General features: G+C 37.9%; 2 protein-coding genes and 2 non-coding genes across 4 annotated transcripts; 2 read left to right on the top strand and 2 right to left on the bottom strand.

The window, feature by feature from the left end:
- Positions 1 to 3,369: 3,369 nt before the first annotated feature.
- Cbr-bcat-1 lies at positions 3,370 to 5,631 on the top strand (the record flags this gene model as incomplete). Its single annotated transcript, XM_002645155.1, has 5 exons — positions 3,370 to 3,504; positions 3,551 to 3,739; positions 4,394 to 4,525; positions 4,792 to 5,538; positions 5,590 to 5,631. The coding sequence occupies 5 exons, from the start codon at positions 3,370 to 3,372 to the stop codon at positions 5,629 to 5,631; spliced, it is 1,245 nt and encodes a 414-aa protein (XP_002645201.1).
- Positions 5,632 to 7,880: 2,249 nt separating this feature from the next.
- Cbr-gpc-1 lies at positions 7,881 to 8,143 on the bottom strand (the record flags this gene model as incomplete). Its single annotated transcript, XM_002645154.2, has 2 exons — positions 7,881 to 7,986; positions 8,061 to 8,143. 2 exons carry the CDS (start codon positions 8,141 to 8,143, stop codon positions 7,881 to 7,883), a joined length of 189 nt encoding a protein of 62 aa, XP_002645200.2.
- A 4,722-nt stretch (positions 8,144 to 12,865) lies between these two features.
- On the top strand, positions 12,866 to 12,947 carry CBG28227. The gene has a single exon. It is a non-coding gene (tRNA).
- A 1,879-nt stretch (positions 12,948 to 14,826) lies between these two features.
- On the bottom strand, positions 14,827 to 14,898 carry CBG28348. The gene has a single exon. It is a non-coding gene (tRNA).
- Between the last annotated feature and the right edge of the window lie 7,422 nt (positions 14,899 to 22,320).

The following is a 22,320-nucleotide window of genomic DNA, read 5'->3' as shown; positions in this document are numbered from 1 at the left end:
TATCAGAATGGTAAGAAGGAGAGGAAGGTGGAAGAGGGCCCAATGAACGATTTTCCCGCCAGATTAGTGTAGTCCTCTCAGACAAGACTACAGGTGCACAGTGCACTCATCGCACACATACGCATAGGGCCTCTTATTTTAGGACCTGTTGTTGTTGTTTTCTTGATGACGTGTCCTTCTGTCATTGTTCTGCTCAGTTTGTCCCGTGCGTGCGTATTATTAATAAATGTTATTGTCTCATCATTGCCATAAATGGACACCACGTGACTGTGTGAGTCAGTCTTTCCGCGCGGTTCGCCGAGGACCTTCCGTTTAAGATTTCGTCATACTTGTTCGTTTTGCGATTTTTTGTTACTTCCCGATTTCCTTTCTCCCGAATAAGATGTAGATTATTCTTTCGATAATTCATTGATTTATTTCTGACGTGGGTGGCTAATTCTCAAATAAAAGAACTGTAGAATTCAAAAAACAAACCAATCTGGATCATTGTCCATATTAGTTTTCAATCTAATTAATCTCTGATTATTCCTTCATCAATATTCAGCCCACACTCGTCGTTGTTCCGATCTCAAAAAACTCTCCTTTCTCAAGATCACAATCACATCACTTTGTTTTGACCAACTTTCTTCTACCCGACGTGATTCTCGCCCAGCTGATGTCAGTGATAGCGCGAACGACACTGTCTAGAGGGGAAGCAGAGTACTCGTTTAGACCTTGCCAGTTTCAGCCTATCCATCAACTTGGCCATGTTGGTCGAATAGCTAGCGTGATTTCCTTTTTTCCTTCATATCCCTTTTCCCTTTCACGCTGTCAAGGTGACTTTAAGAAGGCTCTAAAAAGAAGACGATGGCAACTTTCTCTCAACTTTTTGTATCCTTTGAGTGGATAGATCAGTGAAAATTGTAGATTTTCTTCTCTTTTTTGTATCTTAGTTCTCCACCAATCTTTTTTTATCCGTTCATATAATGATCGTCTATCTCTCAATTACACTCTCATCATCAAAAGGCGAAAGAATTAGTGTGAGCTCTCTCAATCGCCTCCTGCAACCTCTGAGTGACCAGTGCTGGTCATCGCGCCAACCTCAACTATACGATTCTTTCGCCTCCACACAAGCTGATAACATCTTCTCCTCCCTCGCTTTTCGTTGAAGCGATAATACATTTCCGAGTTCCAAGCGAAGTTTATTTTATCTTTCAAAGAAAAAACCGAAGAATGTGGAAGAGGAGAAATGCTCCAAGCTTTTATTGCCTTTTCTTATTTTTCTTCATTCCATTTGGTTTAGTCGTTGGTCTGGCTGAGATTCTGGACATGATGTTTGGGAATGGGGTAATATATTTCGTCCTATTCAACCCCATAAACCTGTCACAATTTCTCGAAAACAACATTATAGTATGGTTCTGGCCGTTTCGATCAGTATCAATGACCGTTTCGACCAGACAAAATTGACCTATTGTCGAAATGATAATGCCAGCGATTTGGCATAGTTAAACATATCTTTCAACCTTGTTAAAGATAAGAGAAAGATGATTTTTTTTGACATGAGGGAAATATCTCTTTTCTCCAGTTTCCCTTTCTTGTTACCATGCCTGACGTAATCTTCCGTGTTGGTCAACCAACTTCTTTTTTCTTGATGTATTATGTTGCTCTTCTCTTCAAAACGAGTATATACGGTTTTGAAATGTTTGTCCTATATTACATCACATTCGAATACACATATCACCGGCGTCACCAAAGGGCAAATTCTCACGGTCTCTATTTTGTTATTCGTCTGGCACCATCACCCATTGTGATCATCAACCATTGACTACGGAACCACGTGGAGCTCGTGGCTGCGGTTCAAAATGTGCAAGATGCATCCCTCGTGCTATTGTTTTAACCTCGTCATTTCCTGTGAGTACTCGGAGGACTAAAAATACGATGTTGATTTGTTTTCTAAATCCTTGAAGTTCCCAAGAAGCTGATATTTTTGAACCGAATGAGGAGATTTGAAGAAAAAGAACGACGGTTAAGATAAGATGGTTGGAGAGTTCCTACCAGGGATCCTTCCTTCTCAAAAAAGACAAAAACTCCCGACCATCTCAGCTAACCATTCAGCTGAGCGCTTCTGATTGTGTCAACTATCCAAACAGAGACCAAGTGGGCTCACGTGGCGACATGTATTGTTTGAACTAAGTTTTTTTCGGCCCCTGTTGCTACCATAGGTCTGCTAAACTGTGTGTGACGGAAAAAGGTTTTGTTTGAGCTTTAACAAACCTCTCGAGAGGAGCACACTATGATTTTCTCTTTCCCTCATTCTATCTTCTATTTTTTTTTGGTTATGAGTGAAGTGATGGGTTCCAGAGGTTTTTTCTGGTACACTGACGCACACGGATCTCTGTGTAACTTGAAGTTTGGTTGCATATGGGCTGACAGAAGAAAGTAGGATCAGGAAAAAATAGGTTCTGAATTCTGAAAATTACTGTAGGTAGAAATGAGATCGAGCTACTAATTATCGGGATTTTCTATCTTTTCGTTTTTCCCGATACTCGTCTCATTTTACGGATGTTCATGTCTTCTTCATAATCCCACAGTTCTTCTGTACATTCCCATAAGTCCCATTTCCCTGTTCAAGATCTGATGACGTTTCACGACCAAAGCCCATCCAGCTATTCCATTCTGTGTTGCCAATTGTTTTTTTTTCCACCTGCCCAGGTCAAAAGCTCTCGCTTTCCGATCAGGAAGAGATGGGCGGAGTTTCGCGTCCTGACGGGAGGCCGCGGTCGATCGGTTGGCCGCCGACGCCTTCCCGCCCCTCCATCATTGCCCCGCCGATACCCCCACCACTCCTCCCATCGGCCACACTCCTCACAACATCTCATCATTTGTTCGCGCTGCTCTCTCCACGTGCGCCCGCCGTCGCCACCCGGCTGGGCCCTCATCCTTTCCTTTTGGCTTCTCTGCTCCTCTTCTTCTATTTCAGTTTGAACTCAAAGCGTCCATTGCTAGGGTGAATGGGAGGGCGAAGAAACATAGAGAGCTGTTTTCTGAGACTATGTCTGCTTGGACGCTCACAAACCACCACTTCTCCCCACTCTTAGTTCTCTTCTCCAGTTGTACTCTCTAGTTCTTTGGCGCCACAACACCCTCGGTCCACACACATGGCCTGCATTCAAATTGAAACACAACAGCTGGACACTACTGACCTGTTCTTACTTTCCTTCTCTCCCCCACGTGGAGATTTTCTGCCTTCTTTTTCTAATTTTGTTTTCGATTATCAATTTTCTTCCTATCATTATCATTTTTTACTTCATCGTTATCTTCTTTCCCACGCTCCTGGAAATTTCCACCACAAACTGATAATATTTCTTTTTTTCAGAAATTTCAAAAATCATGCCAGCTATTCTTTCACGCGTTGCTCCACGCACATTCACTGTCGGATCCCGACTTATGGCTTCAGCCGCCAGATTGGAAACAGTTCCAAGAGAGGAGATCCACAAAGAGTACGACAGAAAGAAGACTTTCTACGTATGTTTAAATCAGAGGCAACATATAAAAATATGTTTATTTTCAGCACAAAGACCTCGAGATCCATCTTGCCAACCCAGAACAGTTGAAAACCAAACCATTGGATCCAACCAAGCTCAAATTCGGACACACTTATGCCGATTACATGATGACTTGCGACTGGGATGCCACCAGCGGATGGCACCATCCAAAGATTGAGCCAATTGGAGAGCTCAAAATTCACCCAGGAGCCAAGGTAAGTACAGTAGAAATGTTTTATTTGGAATTCCGCGTCCTTCCTATCAATCAGAAAGTAGCAACAATGGCGCCATAAGTGGTCATTATTCTCGCACCAGTTCCAGAATTGACACTTCTTATCATACAAAAAAGATAAGAAAGCAATTAGAAACATTAATATCCTAAGAAGTGCAAAATATAGTGTCAATCAAATCCAAAAAAAAATGTCACGTGGCAAAATGAAATCGCCGCTATCTTTTTTCTCTCATCTTTCGCCTATCCGTTGTGCGGGAAGCAGCAGCAAAAGAAACTTTCAAAGATTCGTAAAGATGATGCAACATACGTCACTTGTCTCTTTTTCACCTCTTTCTGACCTCTAACCGGGCGCCAGCGCGATCAGCAGAGAGAAAAACGAGAGAAGAATTAAATTTGAGACACTTTGAAAATTGTCAAACTAGAAATTGAAACATTTTCGAAACCAGGACACAGATATGATAAAACTTGAGTGATAGGTCGGAGAAGAACATCAAACTAGAGTTCAGTTTCGACAAAGATCACTCCGGATGTTTTTCTGTGTGAAACAAAAATCTCATTTTCGCGGAAACCCGAGAAAACACAAGTCTAATTAGCCAGCAGTAATCCAGTTTAAGATCCTCATTTCTCTTTTTTCCAGGTTCTCCATTATGCCAGTGAGCTGTTCGAAGGAATGAAGGCCTACCGTGGTGTCGACAATAAGATTCGTATGTTCCGTCCAGAGATGAACATGGCTCGTATGAAGAGAACCGCCATCCGTGCTGCACTTCCGGTAATTGACTGTTCTTTTTTCTAAGGCGACGGGGTGCAAAACATAAAAACAAAAACGAAGAAGCACGAGGAAGGAAACCAATTATGTGATAGGCATCTATCTCTACGTGCTATCTTCACTAAAAGCATGTAAAACTGAAGGAAAAAAAAAGAAGTAATTAGTTATAGGAGCGAGAGTCTCTGGGGAGTAGAACACAATTCTTTTGACAATAACCCTCCGAACCACATGACACAACAGTTTAAAAAACCAAGTAATAAATTTTGCAGGACTTCGATTCAGAGGAGATGATCAACGTGCTCACCGAGATGCTTCGCTTAGACCAGGAATGGGTTCCAAACTCAGATGTCTGCTCTCTGTACATGCGCCCAACACTCATCGGAACCGATCCAACTCTTGGAGTCGGATGTGCCACTGAAGCCAAGATGTTTGTGATCACTGGACCAGTCGGAGCTTACTACTCAACAGGATTCCAACCAGTCAGCCTTCTCGCTGACTCTCGCTTCATTCGTGCCTTCCCAGGAGGAGTCGGAGCATACAAGATGGGATGCAACTACGCTCCAACTATCTGGGTCGGAAAGGAAGCAGCCAGCAAGAACTGCCAACAAGTTTTATGGCTCTATGGAGAGAACGAAGACCTTACCGAGGTCGGAACCATGAACATCTTCTTGTTCTGGAAGAACGAGGAAGGAGACATGGAACTGATCACACCACCACTTCATCGTGGTCTCATCCTGCCTGGAGTCACCAGAGATTCACTTCTGGAGCTCGGAAGAGAATGGGGAGAGTACAAGGTGACCGAGCGCACATTGAACATGCAAGAAGTCAAGAAAGCATTGGCTGAGAAGAGACTCTACGAGATGTTCGGGTCTGGAACCGCCTGCGTCGTGTCTCCAGTCGGAAAGATTCTGTACCACAACAAGGTGACCGATGAGTACGAAGAGCTTCACATTCCAACCATGTCCAGCAAACACGGTGTCATGCAAAAGTTCTACAACACAATCAATGACATTCAGGTAAAAGATACTTGGACTTGAAAACTTCCAACTAATCATACAAATTTTTAGTACGGTCGACTCATCAAGGATGGATGGATGCGTGACATTTAACCGTCGACTCCTACCGTAATCCTGCCTTCTCCACTCATAATCTTCCTTCATTCAATGCCGCATTTTTAATACTAACGATGGGTTCTGTTCGAAAATCTCGAAGCTTCTTTTTCTTCTCGATATTCTCTTCTGTATCCTAACTGGGACCGACTCAAAGAGTTGGTGATTTCATTCTGAGCTTTTATGAAGAGCTAACCGAATAGACTTCAAATTCTGAAACGGATATCAGAATGGTAGATTAGTCTTGTTTTCCGGTTTTAACAATAATTTCCACTTGAGAATTACTAGTTTATTTAGACACGTTCAAAGTCCTTGGTACTGTTTTGCTCCCATTTTTCTCCCGCCCCAGCCCCTCAAACACGCTTGTGTCCCGGTTTTATAATTTCACACTTGCTGATATACTGTTCCATGTCAAATACTCGTTAATGATCATCTAGAATCGTTTGTTCTGAATATGAGGGTCTTTTTGTTCTGATTGAAAGGGCTGTTCGATTGCATTCTATGTATGATTTGATTAATTTTGTATTCTTTCCCAAATAAAAAATAATTTTAAATTCGAAATGAGTAATTCATCTCTACTTTAGAGGATTCATATCAGACAACAAACTGTGCATGAACAAAATTCAAACTTTTTCTTCTTGGGCTTCAAATCGAACGGGAAAGAAAAAACCTGTAATTACCTCCTCCTGATTTTTTTTTAAATACAGATCAACTGAAGATAACTATGTGAATGGAAAAATTAAAGACTAAAAATTAGATGGCCCTCTTATTGGAAGGAATATTTTCAGTTTTTTGCTTGTGTTTTTCTTGTTGGAACATTTGTTCCGATCTAAAGTTTCGAGGAAGATTTGTCCAAACCGTTTTGAAATTCTGCCTAAAAGTTCTAAAATCTTAAATTGTTTTCCAAGAAAAGTTTAAAATTTCGGTTTTATAAGAAACGTACCGTAAAACGTAACATAGACGAGCTATCTAACTGTCAACTGTAAGATAGTTTTTTAGATTTAATGTTGAGTATATGAAAAAGTGCTCAACTGACAAAACGTTTATCATATTACCATAAATATTTTGTATGTTGTACATTGTTTGACCTCTCTTACAGAAACGAAGTAAAAAACATTCAAAGTTATCAAGTGTTTTTCTATTTCAGGTTTTACGGTGTTGAAAAAAGCTGAACATAAGAAATTCAAAAGTTTTTCTCGAGTTTGATAATATTTTTGATAATTGTCGTTTTTTGGAAATTTTGTAATGTCCCCCATTATCTACCTCAAATTTTACCAACAACAACCATTTTAACTTGAAAACGTTTTAAAGGAAGCGTCTCAACTATTTCTCATCAAAATGAACTACACATGTTGTATTTCCTCCAATAGAAGTTTGCCCAAGTCGTCAACTTTGAGCTCCATTATCTCAATCCCTGTGAGAGAAATCAAAAATGTGTCAATTGATAAAATATTGGTAACATTAGAATAAATAATTCAACAGTTGACAAACGTTTGACATCTTTCACAGAAATCGAGATAATTGGTCTCGAAGTTGAAAGTTTGGTGTCATTCTATTTTATTGTTTCTCACCCCGTCAACTTTAAATTTATAGGCGGACTTTTGATAGAGGAAATACGGTAGTCAATTATCAGACGCTGCTTGACATCTGGAATAGCTGACATTTGAAAAAGCAATTTATCTACCTTTGCGTTTGCAAGAATTGGTTTTCGGCTGCCCAAAATCTGAAATTTTATTTTTTCAACATCTTACTTTGCTCTTTTCAAAATGAGCAATCAACCTGTTTCTTGCTTATTTTGTATCATCGTTTTCTTTTGAACAATTTATTGATACATAAAAAGCATCAGGATGGAACAATGTTCAATTAAACTTTTTCAGGGGGAGGGACAAAAAAGTGGAGGATACGCAAAAAAGTGTCAACTGCCACGATTAACAGTCTTTCGTGTATACAACACTTGAAAAAACCCTACTGGACATTAAGTGTCCAGTTTCTACAGTAGGTATTAGAAGCGATCAGCGGGAAGAATATTGCAAGGATGTTGTGAGGAATAAGTCCGGAAAGCAACATACTTCTTACAGATATCGGATTCTAACTAGCAAGAAGGGGGAGTAAATAGGTGAGCCAGACAGGGAAAGGGAAATAGACGGTATAGGAAAGGCGAGAGAAATTCAAAAAGAATTCATCGGAGAAATTTCGGACAGACAGGGGAAATCGGTAGAGGCGGCGGGAGGGCAGATGTTCTTGCAGATTTAAAGAACGGAGCAGCTCTTCTTCTCCTGGAACGGGTTATGGGCATCCAGTGGACCAGAGACGAGCATGTCGGTAGCTTTGTTCTTTTCGCAGAACTCCACGAGGCTGAAATTAGATGACATTGATAATGAAAAAAAATATATATATAATTCTCTTATTTAATAAATTTCAAAACTCACTCCTTGGCGACCTCCGAGACCTTTTTGCGTTGAATGTTGGCTTCGGTACGAAGTTGCTCGGTCGTTGTCTTGATGTTTTCCATTTCGTCACGGCGTTGGAACTGAAATAAAATAATCAATGATTCGCAAATCAGTTAGAGTGCTAGTAAAGCAGTAAATGCACTAACTGAATCAAATTTCTGAAAGTGAGGCAATGAAAAAAGAACAAGTTTGTGCGCGTTGACAAAGTACGAAGGAGAATGAAACCACCAATTTAACAATCAGAGTTGTGTGCTCTTTTGATGAAATTGCAGGCTTGCGGGCTAGAGGATCAAAGTGAGATGCACGACAAAAAGTTTATTCCGGCGACCTACTCGAGGGACTAAAAAATCAAAATTTTTCAATAAACAGATGAAGAAAGCGCATCTGAAGACATGTCTGAAGAATAGAGGTCAAACGAAACAAATGGGGGGAGGAGCTCTTAGAAAATCCAGTGTGAAAACTGGTTGAATATGGCTCTTCCCGAAAAAATATTGTCCGAGATTAAGTCGTCTTATTTTTTGCCTCCCCCCTTATTGCCATTCTATAAGTCGCCTTCAGGGGATTCAAAGGTTTTTGCGCCATCGGATTTTCCTTCTTTTATCTCTCGTTTCTCTTTATCATCCTGAGAACAACTTCCTAGCTGAAATAATGTTTAAGTTTTTTCTAGAAGTATGGACCTAAATCTATTAAGAAGAACCAAAAAATGATGATTCTAAGAATGTGAAATTGACAAAAGATGAGAGTCGTATCATGAAAAAAAAGTCAGAAACTCGATATTCAACTGTTTTGTTATCGGAAGCGATATGATTCTAATTCTAACTAACCACTTCATTTGAAAAACAAAAACATCGGACTACCGTAGTCTAACTTTCATATATAGTTGTATTCTCCTAATCCTCATTCGATTGTAGTCTCGCTTGTAAGAAATGTATTCGTACTCTTATGAATAGAATTGAAAAGATTCATCATCTTGTTGAGCAGCTATTCATCAAGAATCAAGACAAATTTTGGCTCTGAAAATATTAGTCGAATCCGAGGCCTGGGTGTCAAGAAATAAATTACCCAAGATTAGCCTGGCCAGTGATAAAATTATGCTCTAAATGATTACAAACAACTCTTTATTTTCAATTTTTTGCCAGCTTAATTGTCAAAATGGGCTGGATGAAAGAAAAAAGTAAAGAAAAACAAAAGTTAATGATTACCGAGATATCATGGATGAACTCAATCAACATTCACAAGACATGAAGAGCACCAACAATCTCATAGTTGAATTTTTCAGCCCGTTGAAATCTCAGTATTTCTGTCTCGAAAAATTGGCTACAAAGAGGTAACAATTGCCCTAATTTTGGGAATCGGGCACAGTTGGTTCAAACAAGATTTAGATTGCTGTTCTTTTTATCATACATAAGAGGTTTCTGACTGAGGACGATTTTTCGAAAATCAAGACAAAAATGAGGACTAGACTGAAGCCCGTACAAACATCTTCAATTCGATTTAGAATGGACAATATTTAAAATTGAGAAATACCGTAGACACAACTCACGTCTTCGTTAGATGGAGCTGCCGCTTCGACTGAAGCGATTTCTTCAGGAGCAGCTGGAAATTGCACAGGATCTGCTGGAGCGGTTTCTTGCTCCCTCTTTTCATCAACAAACGAATCACTCTCCATTTCAACCTGCAAGGCTGGTTTTGGTGAGGAGTCGCTGGTTGCTAGCTGTTTCTCGGAAATATAGTTCGGAAACCAGCCTGCTAATTGGTCTTCTTCTATCAATCCTCCCGAAAGGTTTGGAATAAAATTGATTGCTGTCCTCGGCCGCTCAGTCGACGGTTCACGCGACCTCTCAGATGGGTGAGGTGACACGTGGCGTGAGCCATGCTCGGACAGATAGTTTCCAAACATTATAGTGTGGTATACTTCGAAGAAGAGGTAGTCACAACTAGAGGAAAAATGGGAAAGCGAGCTCTTCTAAGCCTATATACTAAATTTCATCCCAACTTCACCTTCGTCATTCACCATTCCTTGATTTCCCTAGGCGATGAGCTTAGAAGAAGGATATCAGAAGAAGTCGTGTGACTTATTAGGAAAAATTCTACTGTTTTTCAGATTCCACATGGTATCTATAGCATACACTCTGACACCTTCTGGAATTCTCAGAAGGATGACAGAAAAATCGCAAAAACTACTGAAGACAAGGAAGTAGATTTTCAACTCGATGAGGACTAACTTCAGTTGCTTTGTCGTTTTGAAAACTTTGCGAAGAGAGAACTCAAGATTCGGATTGATTTCAAAAAAGAGAAAACTGAATCATGAATAGTGCAGAACGAAATTCCAGACTATTTCAAGCCAACGAAGCTAATCAAATTTTTTCAAGCCGCCTCTCACAGCTGGTTTAACATTCTGAAGAACCTTCAGCAAATTAGCCTCGTCGCAAGTCTTTGCATCAAGGAGCTCCTTTTTGTGAAGCGAGGCCTTTGATCTTAAAAGCTTTTTTAGATTACTGTACTTGGCAGCAACAAAGAAGAAAAATATGTAGTCGTGAAAATTGATCATTAAAAACAATTGAAAAACCAGAAAATAGGCATTAGGATAGACGTCACTATCAATACTCGAGAGCATTGTCTATTTTCAGCAATAATATTACTGATTCTGAAATTACGTCTTCAGTCGTCAGAAGAGGTGCTGTACGATAAACAATTATAGTTTATTTATTTATTTTCATAACGGGAAACAGGGAATCGGAATGTAAACTGAGAAAAAGAGCTTCGTACTTTGAATAAGACTCTCTTCGTGATCTTTTCATGCTGGTGAATGAAAATTTCCTTATTTTAGATTTTTAAATTATAACAACACTGATAATATCGTAAGAACTGTATAAGAAATTCATTTTTGAATAAGGACACCCCTCTGGTGAACCTTAAAACTGAAAAATGATTCATAACTCGTACTTTACAGGATAAGGGATTACGGAGAAAAAAATTATTGAGATAATTACCTCAGAGCTGATCATGGAAATATATTCTAGTTTTAAAAATTGCAAGAATCAGTGAGGATCGAAAGTAAACATTCTACTCTGGTCTGCCGAAAACGGGCGGAGCTTAAGGTCCGGTAATCTTTAAAGGCACATGTAACTTTAATGTACCTTCAAAGTTTAGTTTCGTAATCATTTTCTGGCCTACTTTCTTCAATTTTTGATGACTTTTATCGATTTTTAACATTTTTGAACATTAGTTCAAAACAATTGCATGAAAATCATGAAAAATAAGAAAAAAGAATAAAATAATTACAGAAATCGAATGAGCAAACTTCAAAGGTTCATGAAAATTACATGCGCATTTAAGGATATTGCTACCGTACCTAAACTTCTCCTACACTTGAGTCAGGAGAAAAAAAATCTATAAAACAATAAAACCCCATATTGCATTTTATACCTTCTCAAAAAATCGGAAAACGTTCTCACAGAAAAGAAAACACACCCTCTTTCTGAAAAGTCAAGACTGAAACCAAAACAAGACATTTTGAGTCAATTATCGCTATCAAATTGTGGTGAGAAAGGAGAAAATCAAATTATCATAGCCAAGAGATCCAATCCGGTGTGCCCAAGCAGCTCTTTTGCGGATACGAAAAGAGGTGAGGGAGAAGTAATGCGAAAATAAAAGTGAGATTTTCCTGAAAATCTCGTTTATCCGTGAAAACAGGTGTAAAAGTTAACGAGAAAATATGAGGAGATTGATATAAAATCAGCTGTAAAAGTGATTTCCTATTCTACGGTAGCTGTTGCTCACGCCCACTAAATCTGATTGCTTTTTTGGATAAATTCTTTCAGGCAAAGATCCAGACTAGATAACAATATCGGCTGATTAACATCACAATAGGATGTATTCAGAAGAAATTCTGAGTTTTTTCAAAGAGTTCACTAGTGCTTCAGTGTATGATAACCGTAAAATCAAAAAAGATATCACTTGAATCTCGTGACTTGATATTATCAAAATGAAGGATTGACAACTAAAAAGTTAGACTAGTAGGATTAGATCTTTTGTGTCTATCTCTTTTATATGCAGGTGGTGGAACGCCTGAACACTATTCAATGAAAGGATTCTGGCATATGTATTGGTTTGTGTACCTCGGCAGCCGTCTTGAGTAGTAGATTATGTTGGGAAGTTTGAAATAATTGAAGTTCGGAATAATTGGAAATCGGATGAATATTTTAATTCAAGAAAACTCAACCTATTGAAGTTCTTAGAACAAACTTAGACTATCTGAAAGTTCTCTAGAGGAAAATACCCCAAGTTTTGTACCTAACATTTAACTTCTTTCTTTTTTGTCTAGTTACATCTACAATTATTCGCACACTCTTAGATTACTGAAGCTTAGTGCAAATCACGCAGCAAAGTTCAAAAGTATACACTAGCAGTAACACTAGCAATGATCTTTATTTTGAATACTTACTTTTCCTATCCGATTCTTGAAAAATGAACAATTGTTAAAGACCCGCGAAATTTTGGAAAATGGACCTCACAGAATACCGGACAGGAGCCGTAGTAATATCAAAGAATACGAACGCAGACACCCAAATTTTGTTGTTATCACCCCCGGTTTGTTCGCTGCCCCGAGTGACCACCACTGACTCCGTTTCCCTTCTTCTTTGTTGTTTTTTCTTTCAAACGAAAATCAACAGGCCACACTCTCTTCCTGTCTTCTTTCGTCGTGTCACCACCATTTTTCTCTCACTCTCTAGCACTCGTATTGTTAGAGTGTCTACAGCGAACGCTCGTCGCTGTTTTGTGCAACGATGTCCGAGTGGTTAAGGAGATGGACTTGAAATCCATTGGGATTTTCCCGCGTAGGTTCGATTCCTGCTCGTTGCGTCGACTTTTTGGTTTTTTTTGTTGCGATGAATTAAAACTGAGAATCGTTTTGATTTCTAACTTTGTAAACATCTTAGAAATGTATTGAGTTTTACAAGAAAACAAATTCGAAAATTACAATTCCAAATTTGCTAAGAATAATGGGAACTAAACTTTTGTCATCAGTAAACGCATATAAGGCCAGGTTTCAATAAAAAGTGAGCACTTCAATAAATTCTGAGAATCTACAAATCGTATTTTCCAACGTACTTTCGCTATAAAAATAATATTCCAAAAAGAATATGAACACTGGATAAAAATGATTTTTGAGAGACTGAAACAACCGGAAAAGAACAATTTTATAAAGCCAACATGCCTTATAATCCCAGAAAATGTGTTCTTTAAAACAAAACACAAATTCACACATTTAGGAAATCGGTTGAATAGATTTGCAAAAGGAGGTTTCTGAATTTCAGTATTTCCAAAACTCCGTGAAACCTGCGATAGAAGGGTCTCCATACTGTCAAGTTCGATCTCAATTACCTCGATTCATATGAAAAATATCAAAATTATGTTAACTGACGAAACAATTATTACTCTCATCCGAAATCAATGCACGTTAATTTACTCAAAATCGCATCGCCGGTCGTACAGCGAAAAAACAAATTGATGAATGCGTCTTTAAATACCGTACCTCGGACATTTTTTATTTTTGGCCCTATTTGGCTGTTTTTTTTCTACTTTGTAAGAAAAATAAATTAAAGATTTATAAGAATTACACAAAATTAGACAGAAACAAGCGAAAAAATGAGAGAAAAATGCATAAATTCAATAAATGTTGAGGTACTGTATTAAAGGCGCGTGCAATAATTTGAAAATTACAGTAGTGTTCTCTCTGTGGGAGTTAAGCTCCGCCCACCGTTTTTTTCTCGGCCGCAACGTGCAGTGATTTCGGACAAGAGTAATATGTTGTTATGATAAATATATTAGGTTGGCGGGAAAGTCTTTGTCACTCTGTTTGTTTAATCTTCATCCGAAAAAAGTTATGCTCTCTGTGTGGTGGGGAGTGGACGGCCCCATCTACTGGGAACTTCTGCCCGAGGGCAAAACAATAACTGGAGACCTCTACACTACTCAACTACGAAACCTCAAGAAAGCAGTCGACCGTTCGGCCCTGAAAGACAAGAAAGTGTACTATCAACATGATAACGCTCGCCCACATGTTTCGAAACAAGTGAAGCAGGAGCTGATGGGATATGGATGGAATGTTCTCCCTCACCCCCCGTATTCTCCTGATCTTGCTCCTTCCGACTATTGGTTATTTGGCGATATGACACGTGCCTTCGAAGGAAGAAGCTTCAATTCCCGTGGAGCGGTCGAAGCGGCACTCAAACAATACTTTGCCTCACGCCCGGCTGGATTCTACCGCAATGGAATCCATAATTTGAGGGAACGTTGGAGACATGTTGTTGATAATGATGGACAATATAATTAATTATTCGGTTATTTTTTCTTTGAGAAATAAACTATTGAAAAAGTGACAAAGACTTTCCCGCCAACCTAATATTATCAGTTGAAAACTTTTCAATACCTTCTACAGGAACCAAGATAATTAGTTTAAAGTTGAATGTTAGGGAACCCTTCTATAGGTATGTGAATTTCACTTTTGGTGAAAAAATTTCCGAGAACTTCGAATTTCCCGGAGTCTTTTTTTGCAGATCGCTCTCAAAACCTACCCTCTACCTTGAATTTAGTGTCATTTATTCTGAAAAAGGTCTGAATTTTCTAGAAATACAAAATATTTCGTTTTACCGCACCTCGATGCATTCCAAACATTCAAATTTGCTTTTCAGTTGAATAAATATTTACTTATTACCTAAAAAAAAAGCAAAAAGAGATTTGGAGGCACGGGGAATTGAACCCCGGACTTCTCGCATGCGAAGCGAGCGCTCTACCCCTGAGCTATGCCCCCGACATGGGGAGAGAACGCAAAAGGCGTTCATGACCGAGTCGTCAACAAGAGGGGAGAAGAGAGAGGAATGTCGAGGAAAGAGATTAAAAACAGACGCAACAATGATTTTATCTAGAAAGAATTTCAAATTATAAACTGAATCCGACGTTTTTGTTGGAAGTGGAAAAATAATGAAGAAAAAAAAAATGAAAATTGAGAAAACCTAATTATCAAGATGCAACATTATCTCATCATTTTTGACAGATGAGTGAGACCAATCTCCTCTTTGTTCTTGTTTTTCTACAAATTAGATGGCTGTTACAGATAAATTCATTATGGCTCCATATACTGCAGCCATCAAAAAATTCAAGGCAATAGGCGTGGCCAGAATATGCACCAAAAGGAAATTGAGTGAATACTTGGATTGAGGAAAGTAGTTTGATAAATGTGTGGTGCTAGCCGTATGTGATATTTATGAGGAAATGAAGAAAACGCGGCATAAATTGTTTTCATACAATTCCATTTTCTTTATTAATCTGATATGTTTCCGCAGTCATTGTCCAAAAACTCTATCAGATTTCAGGATACATATGTGGGGCGAGGGACTGAAATACTGATATGAATTTGAAGAAAGTATCCTTATAGGTTATGCATAAAATTAATATGAAAACATTCCTGGAGAATGTGGAAGCAGCCATTTGTTCCTGTCAGCGAGGCGATGCACAAAAGGAAACATTTCAGACTTTCACTTCGTTCGAGCAAATTTCGAAGTTAAATTTGGTTTTATGGGGAAACCCAGTTTTTACAGAAACGATACAGTTGCGATTTTGATGACAGCTTGGTAAATTGACACGAGTGCCGCCTGTAAAACTGTAATTTTTTTTTCATTTGACAATATTTGAAATGAGAATTTCTATTTGCAATGAGCATTCCGAATGAGCTTCAAAAGAAAATCGCAAATTTTAGTGTCTGAATTAATATTACTTTTTTCCGGATTATCAATAGTACTTCATGTTTATAATCCCCAGAAGATCGACCCACTTACCTTTTAACTTCGAGCCAACTTATCTCGCTCCCCGTCGAAGATAACAAAAAGCAGCCTACGGTCTATACGCCTACGGTCTTACGAATTATGTTTGATATCATGAAGAATATTTTATCAGTTGGACACTTTTTGATGTCTTCCACGAGAACAGAGATTTATGGACTCAAAGTGGAAAATTAGGGTGATCCGCAGTGGAATACTTCTCAAACTTCTAACTTTAAGCTGATATATCTCGTTTTCTGTGGAGGATATCAAAAAACGGTCAACTGACAAAATGTTCACCATGAATTTAAAATTATTTTGACAGTTAACTATTTTTTGATATCTTTCATAAGAACCGAGATAAATTAGCTTGAAGGAAAAAAAAATAGGTGTCATTCTATCAGAATGCTTCCCAAACCAACTTTAGCTAATATAGCTCTTTTCTGTAAAAGGTATCATAAACTGGTCAACTGAAAAAATATTGTTCATAAATTCAAAACTATTTTTGCTGTCAAAAATTTCTGATCTTTCATAAGGACCAAGAAAACTTTGTTCAAAGTTAGAAGTTAGGGATGTTTCTAGAAAACTTCCCAAATCGTCAACTTAGTCTACATTTTCTGTAAAAGATATCAAAATGTGGTCAACTTACAAAACGTTTCTCATGAATTCAAAATTATTTTGTCAGTTAACTACTTGTTTCTATTTTTCGCAGAAACCAATGTGAAATGTCTTGTAGCTAGTGATCGGTTTACTTTCTTCCATAATTCATATTCGCCTGTATTTTGAGCTTGATCATCAAATTAACCAAAGTTTGAAAAGCGAGGATTACGGTAACTGCTGTGTCCGATTTGAGAAACTACTCTCCAACTCATCATTTATTTGATGACCGGAGAGGGATTCTTTTTCCATAACACTCATTGGTTTCTATTTATCATGATATAAATGATGTTTCCCATGTTTCAGATAGTTTTCCTGTAACCGGAAAATCAAGGTTTATACAAATTTCTTCCACTTTTCAAACCAGTTTAATAGTTTTGTATCATTTCTTCCGACCTCACAGTTTTGTTAGTCTAGTGTAGATCCAAAAATGGGGGTACTTGTTCTCTTAATGTTTACAATTCGCTATTTTAGTATGTTGTTCTTTATTGACTTTTTCCGGATTTTCAAAAAAAAATCCCAGCCTTTCAGATTCCATTTAAGTTATAAAAATGATTTTATTCCCTCGAACCAGAAAAATTTTCGAATTTTGAATTAATATGATACACCCAGAACCACTACCACTTAACCTTAACCAATTTCTGCTGCAAAGCTTATTCGTGGATCCTGCACTCACCTGTCTATAGTACATAGCCATCGACATTTGACGATCCATTTCGTCGAAGAAGCTCACTGGTCCGGAAAAGAGAAAAACAGAAAAAAACTTAGAAGTCGGAAAATCTGGTGAGCTGTGCCAATCCGAAGCTCCCTTTTATACTCTCATTTCATTGCGACGGGACCCGCCCGGTTGACTTAAGTGGATGCTAATGCGAAAATTGGTATCATCCGCTTTTTCTAGTTGTATTGTCGCACGAAGACACCGAAAAAATACATAAGACTAGGGCGATGATGCGATTTGACCCACTAAACGAGATTACCGTATGAGGCGTGACATTTTGCGGAGGCGCTATTTTGGCTCCCGGAAATGTGAAAATGAGGAGATTAACAATTTCAATTAGCTCTTTTCTTCTCACTCCTCAGATGTTTTAAAACACCGAAAGGAGCAGCGTGGGCTTTGATGGGAGTTGAATGAGCTTCAAAACTGGCATTGCGGAATAAGCTCAAAGGTAATTATCCGGAAAATTCCATTCCCAGAAAAAAGAACCGATACAAAGGGACCGAAAAAAAACTGAGCCCGAAAATCCACAAATAATGTGAATTGAGAAAGGAAAACGTATCTAGAAAAATCCCATTCTCCGCCCGTCCGTAAATTTTTATGGTATAATCTGAGGAAATGCGTACGAGATTATCCTATAAAATATAGTTTCGAGTTTATGGTTTTTTGATCATTTGAGTTAGACGAGGAACTAATGCCCAGAACATAATGATGATAAAATAGCTAATAAACCATACTTGTAACGGGCCGGGCCGGGTCGGGCTTTTTCCCGAATTTCGGAGTCCCGGCCCGGCGGGCCTGTCATTCCACAAGTTCTGAAAATTTCAAAAAACACATAAGGGATAAGGGTACATAAGGGTACATAAAAACACCCTTATGTGATTTTTTTCGATCAAAAAATTTTTTTCGAGTTTTTAAAAATATTTTTTGATAAAACAGACAAACAATCCGAAAAGCACAAAAAAATATAGAAAATTGTATTAAGAGCTCAAAATTCGGTTCAAAATGGCAAAATTTTTGCTACCGGGCCTTCCGGGCCGGGCCCGGGCCTTGAAATTTTTCTCAGGCGCGGCGCGGGCTTTGGCAGGCCAGCCCGGAATTTTACAAATTTGTAATAAACTTTAACCGCATCCCTCGTTTGACCATATCCCGTTTTTTGAACATTCAGCAAAGTTTTCATCTACAAGCAGGACAGACAATCCTCATGAAAGGTTTCGAAAACCGAATAAAAAACATTCGCATTCTATCCCATAACGACTTCGTTATCCGAAGTACGCATTCAAAGTGAAAGTTTTATGGTGAAAAGATCCGACAAGCCGACGACAAGTCAGTCATGCAACGCGCCTCTGATCCGCAGCTTGTATGTATGTGATTATTGAATCGTTCATTCGTTCATTCGTCGTTGAACGACCCTCCCCTCCGGGATAGAAAAAAGAGAGAGAAAACAAGGTGGTCTTCGGAGGCCGTCGCGGTATGAAAAGACAAAGTGCACGTGTTTTCGTGAGGGTAGATCGCCACTCGCCCTTCGTTGGTATGCTCCTGTTTGCTTTTTGTGTCTCTCCTTCTGCCTCCTCTGTACAGTCTATTTTCGGCACAGACCAGCTCCCGATCAGGGTTTCAATCGTCTTCGCCTCGCATTTTTCGCACTAGTTTTCCTGCTTTTGTTATTGGTCATCATCTTACTTTTGTAATGTTTGTTTGAAATAGACAGTTCAATCTAAGGATCATGATTTGTATAGGATTTTTGAAATGAAAAAATTGATAAAGTCAAAAGTTTTTTTTTTCAGTTATAGTAGATTCGATTTATCCACTGCGAATGTGTGACAATTTTACCTGCCGTGTATATTGTAATAGGTTATGAAACTGACTGGGCTGAGTTCTTGAGTTCAATTATCTTAATATTTAGCCAATATATCAAAAATGTGTCAACTAACCAAATTTTATTGATGTCATGATAAACACTTCATCAGTAGACAATTTTCTTGGAGGAACCAAGATAAATGTGCTCAAAGTTACAAGTTAGAGGTTTTTGTTTACATGTTTTACGGCCTTACCTAGTGAAAATAGTTGATTTCGGATTTCTAAAAAAATATAGTAGATTTCATAGTAAAGACTGAAAATTCTCAGGACTACTAAGCAAATGTAAAACTTCAATTTACTAGTTGACTACATTTTTGTAGACATTATTCCAAAAAAAAATAATTCTGGAAAGTGTGACGACCTTGAACTCGATGTTTTTTATGGAAGTTCTGGCACCTGTTCAGTTTTATTCGGAAGATATCGGTTGGATGAATTTGTACAAAAACGTTATCCACTACAAAATTAAAGCTTTATTTTTGTTTGATTGACCTGAAAGCTTTCAGTTTTTTTTTCAACAAAATTTATTTCATTTCGTAGGCATCCAAAGTTAAATATTTTTGAATACAATATGTGAAAAATGATACAATGTAATAGCCATAGATTGGTCAACATCTGCTAATGACTACGGGACTCTTTTCTGATAAACGGTATTGAACATAAATGACTGATAACTTTGTGAATTTTGTACTTTATCCATACTTTCTAGTAAAATCCGACAGGAAATTTTGCTTTTTTTGTTGATGATCTTATTCTAGAAGTTTGTGTTTCCAAAAATATCAAATTGTTCTAACAACGGTTAGTTGTTTTTTGCTAACCAGAATTTTGAGTTGTAGATTACACATCTTTTTATGATGTTTCGATATTTTGATTTCGAATGAAAATTGGACAAAAAATTATCTGAATTAATTTTCTGTTTAGTTTTTAAATTTTCTATTCTTTGTGTGCATTGTGTCAGAAACCTTTTTTTTGGCAGCAGGAAATTGAATTTGTTGTTATTTAATAAAGAGGTATTAGAGAACTCCAAAGTATCCACGTAAAACAAAACCACAAAAAACAAGCACATTCTGCACAAGAATGTATATTTTCCACCTATGACAAGCTTCCACATATATTTATTCATCTGCCCCATCTAAAAATGTTTTGGTCCCACACAACAGTCAAGTTGTGCCCAAGTTGAGTCTCTCTCCGTTCCAGCGAGCCATTGGTCTGTGCAAAAAACAACTAATAGGCGATTTTTTTTTGGAAAATAGTCTCCTCCTTGTCGTATATTCCGAATGGACATATCTCACAACGTCCCTCACAAACACTAGACGTCCACACGACGGACCTTGCTCCCCAGGCTCGTATTTTTTTCTTTTATTTGTATTTTCAAAACAGATTCATGGAAAGCGAAGATAGAGACTTAGGCATTTGTGTTTTTGCTAGCTTGTATTATATACATTTGAGAAATCCCAGATACCGCATATTGGAAAGAATTTTGTTTATGTTTCGGTTATTTTTTTGTATTAGAGTCCAAACAAAGTGTAGTATAGGTGCACAACTAAAAAGAAATTTGGAGAAAAAAAAAGAAAATAAGAGCACAAAATAAACAGTTAGACTTGCCTCAACTGCCAAAGTCAACGGATATATCATCGGAGACTTTTGAAATGTTTAAGATCAGTTTTTTACGATTTCGTCTATTCAGAATATGAAGTATTTAAATCTAAGAATCCCACATTTTCTGATATACGATATCAAAGAAATGTAAAGTCATAAGTGTTCTATGTTTTATGATATATCTTCCAAATTCAAATCCTCTGTGGTTCAGAGTTTCGTTGCCTCCTCCTTCAAGATTTAGTTCCGAGATCCTAATTGCAAATAAACACTTTCAACTTCCAAGTAACTCTTAACATACTTCCTAGTTAAATTACTAGAATTTTTTGTGACACAAAGGCTACAGATTTTATTGTCATCGGTAATTTTAATACAGATAAACGCTAGGCATCGAATTGTTTCAAAAACCACGAAACGACATTTTTTGACAACAATGGTCAGTTCAAATAGCGTCCACTTTCATTTTTCTTTCTTTTTTCCCCTCTAAAACCCATGTCACTTCAATTTTCTCTTCAATTTTTTGTGATCACACGAGGTTTAGATGGGTTTTGTTGTTAGCGAAACGGTTAGATCTTATCGAAACCTTCTAATTTTTCGGTTTCACTTTCTTAGAAGTTTCAATTTTTTAGAACAGTAGGACTTCTCTGTTACCGTATTTCAGAAGTAAGTTCTCAGAAAAAAAAACTGAGTGACATCAAAAAGCAAAACATGAATGTCAGGTGCATTCCATAGTAGAGTCACGTGAAAGGAAACTATTCCCTTCCTTCTAGTTTTTCTATTTAAAGGCTATCCAGATCTAAATTTAGCGCATTAATTTTCTTTTCGTTTCTCTCTGCACCTAGATTTCGCGTTTTAAACCAACTGAACCGATGATGTTTCAAGCTTTTATTGAAAGTTGTCCAGAACTTTCGAATTCGAGAAGAAAATGAAAGCTTGTATCACTAATTTCGTTTCAAAATTGTTTTTCGTCCACTGAAGAAATATCTCAATTTTGAAGAAAACAAAAACATCTCTCTTCCCTCTGTATTTGTTCCAGAACAAAATGTACTACTAGTTTCTTAGTTAACACTACTACTGGACAGCAGAAGCAGGGGGAGGAGTCATCTGAAAATATCCAGATTCTCACTCTCTTCCTTCTTTTCCATTTTGCCCCGATCTTTGTGGTATATGTGAGTTAGAGTGTATGCCTGATTTTTGTTTACGCGAAACTTTGTTGTCTTGTTGTTGTTTAGGCGTTGTGGAAGCCTTCAACAACTCCCGGTTGACGATGATGGTGGCGGTGGGGGTGGTAGAGGAAAGGGGTTGTCTGTTTATGGAAGCTGCTGTTCGTTCGCTTCAGCGGACCGACTAGTTTTAATTTAGCCATGTGTTCCTCATATGTTTTTTTTTCTTCTCTCCTTTTCCACTGGTGCCACCGCGAAAGCATCAGTCATCAAATTTTCTTTGTGAACTTTTTTTTGATTGTAATTTTCTTCTGTTCCGTTAATACGATCTTTGGAAATTATCACATAAATGTCGTATTTTAAGTGAATTATGCATCAGCCTTATTCTAATATATTTGTTAATGATTTCGTATCGGTCCAAAAGCGTA

The sequence above is a fragment of the Caenorhabditis briggsae genome (assembly GCF_000004555.2).
Source record: "Caenorhabditis briggsae complete genome, chrX, whole genome shotgun sequence".
Classification (NCBI taxonomy): Eukaryota; Metazoa; Nematoda; class Chromadorea; order Rhabditida; family Rhabditidae; genus Caenorhabditis; species Caenorhabditis briggsae.
The sequence above is the reverse complement of the archived record's forward strand: the minus strand, read 5'-3'. Positions and strand labels throughout refer to the sequence as shown.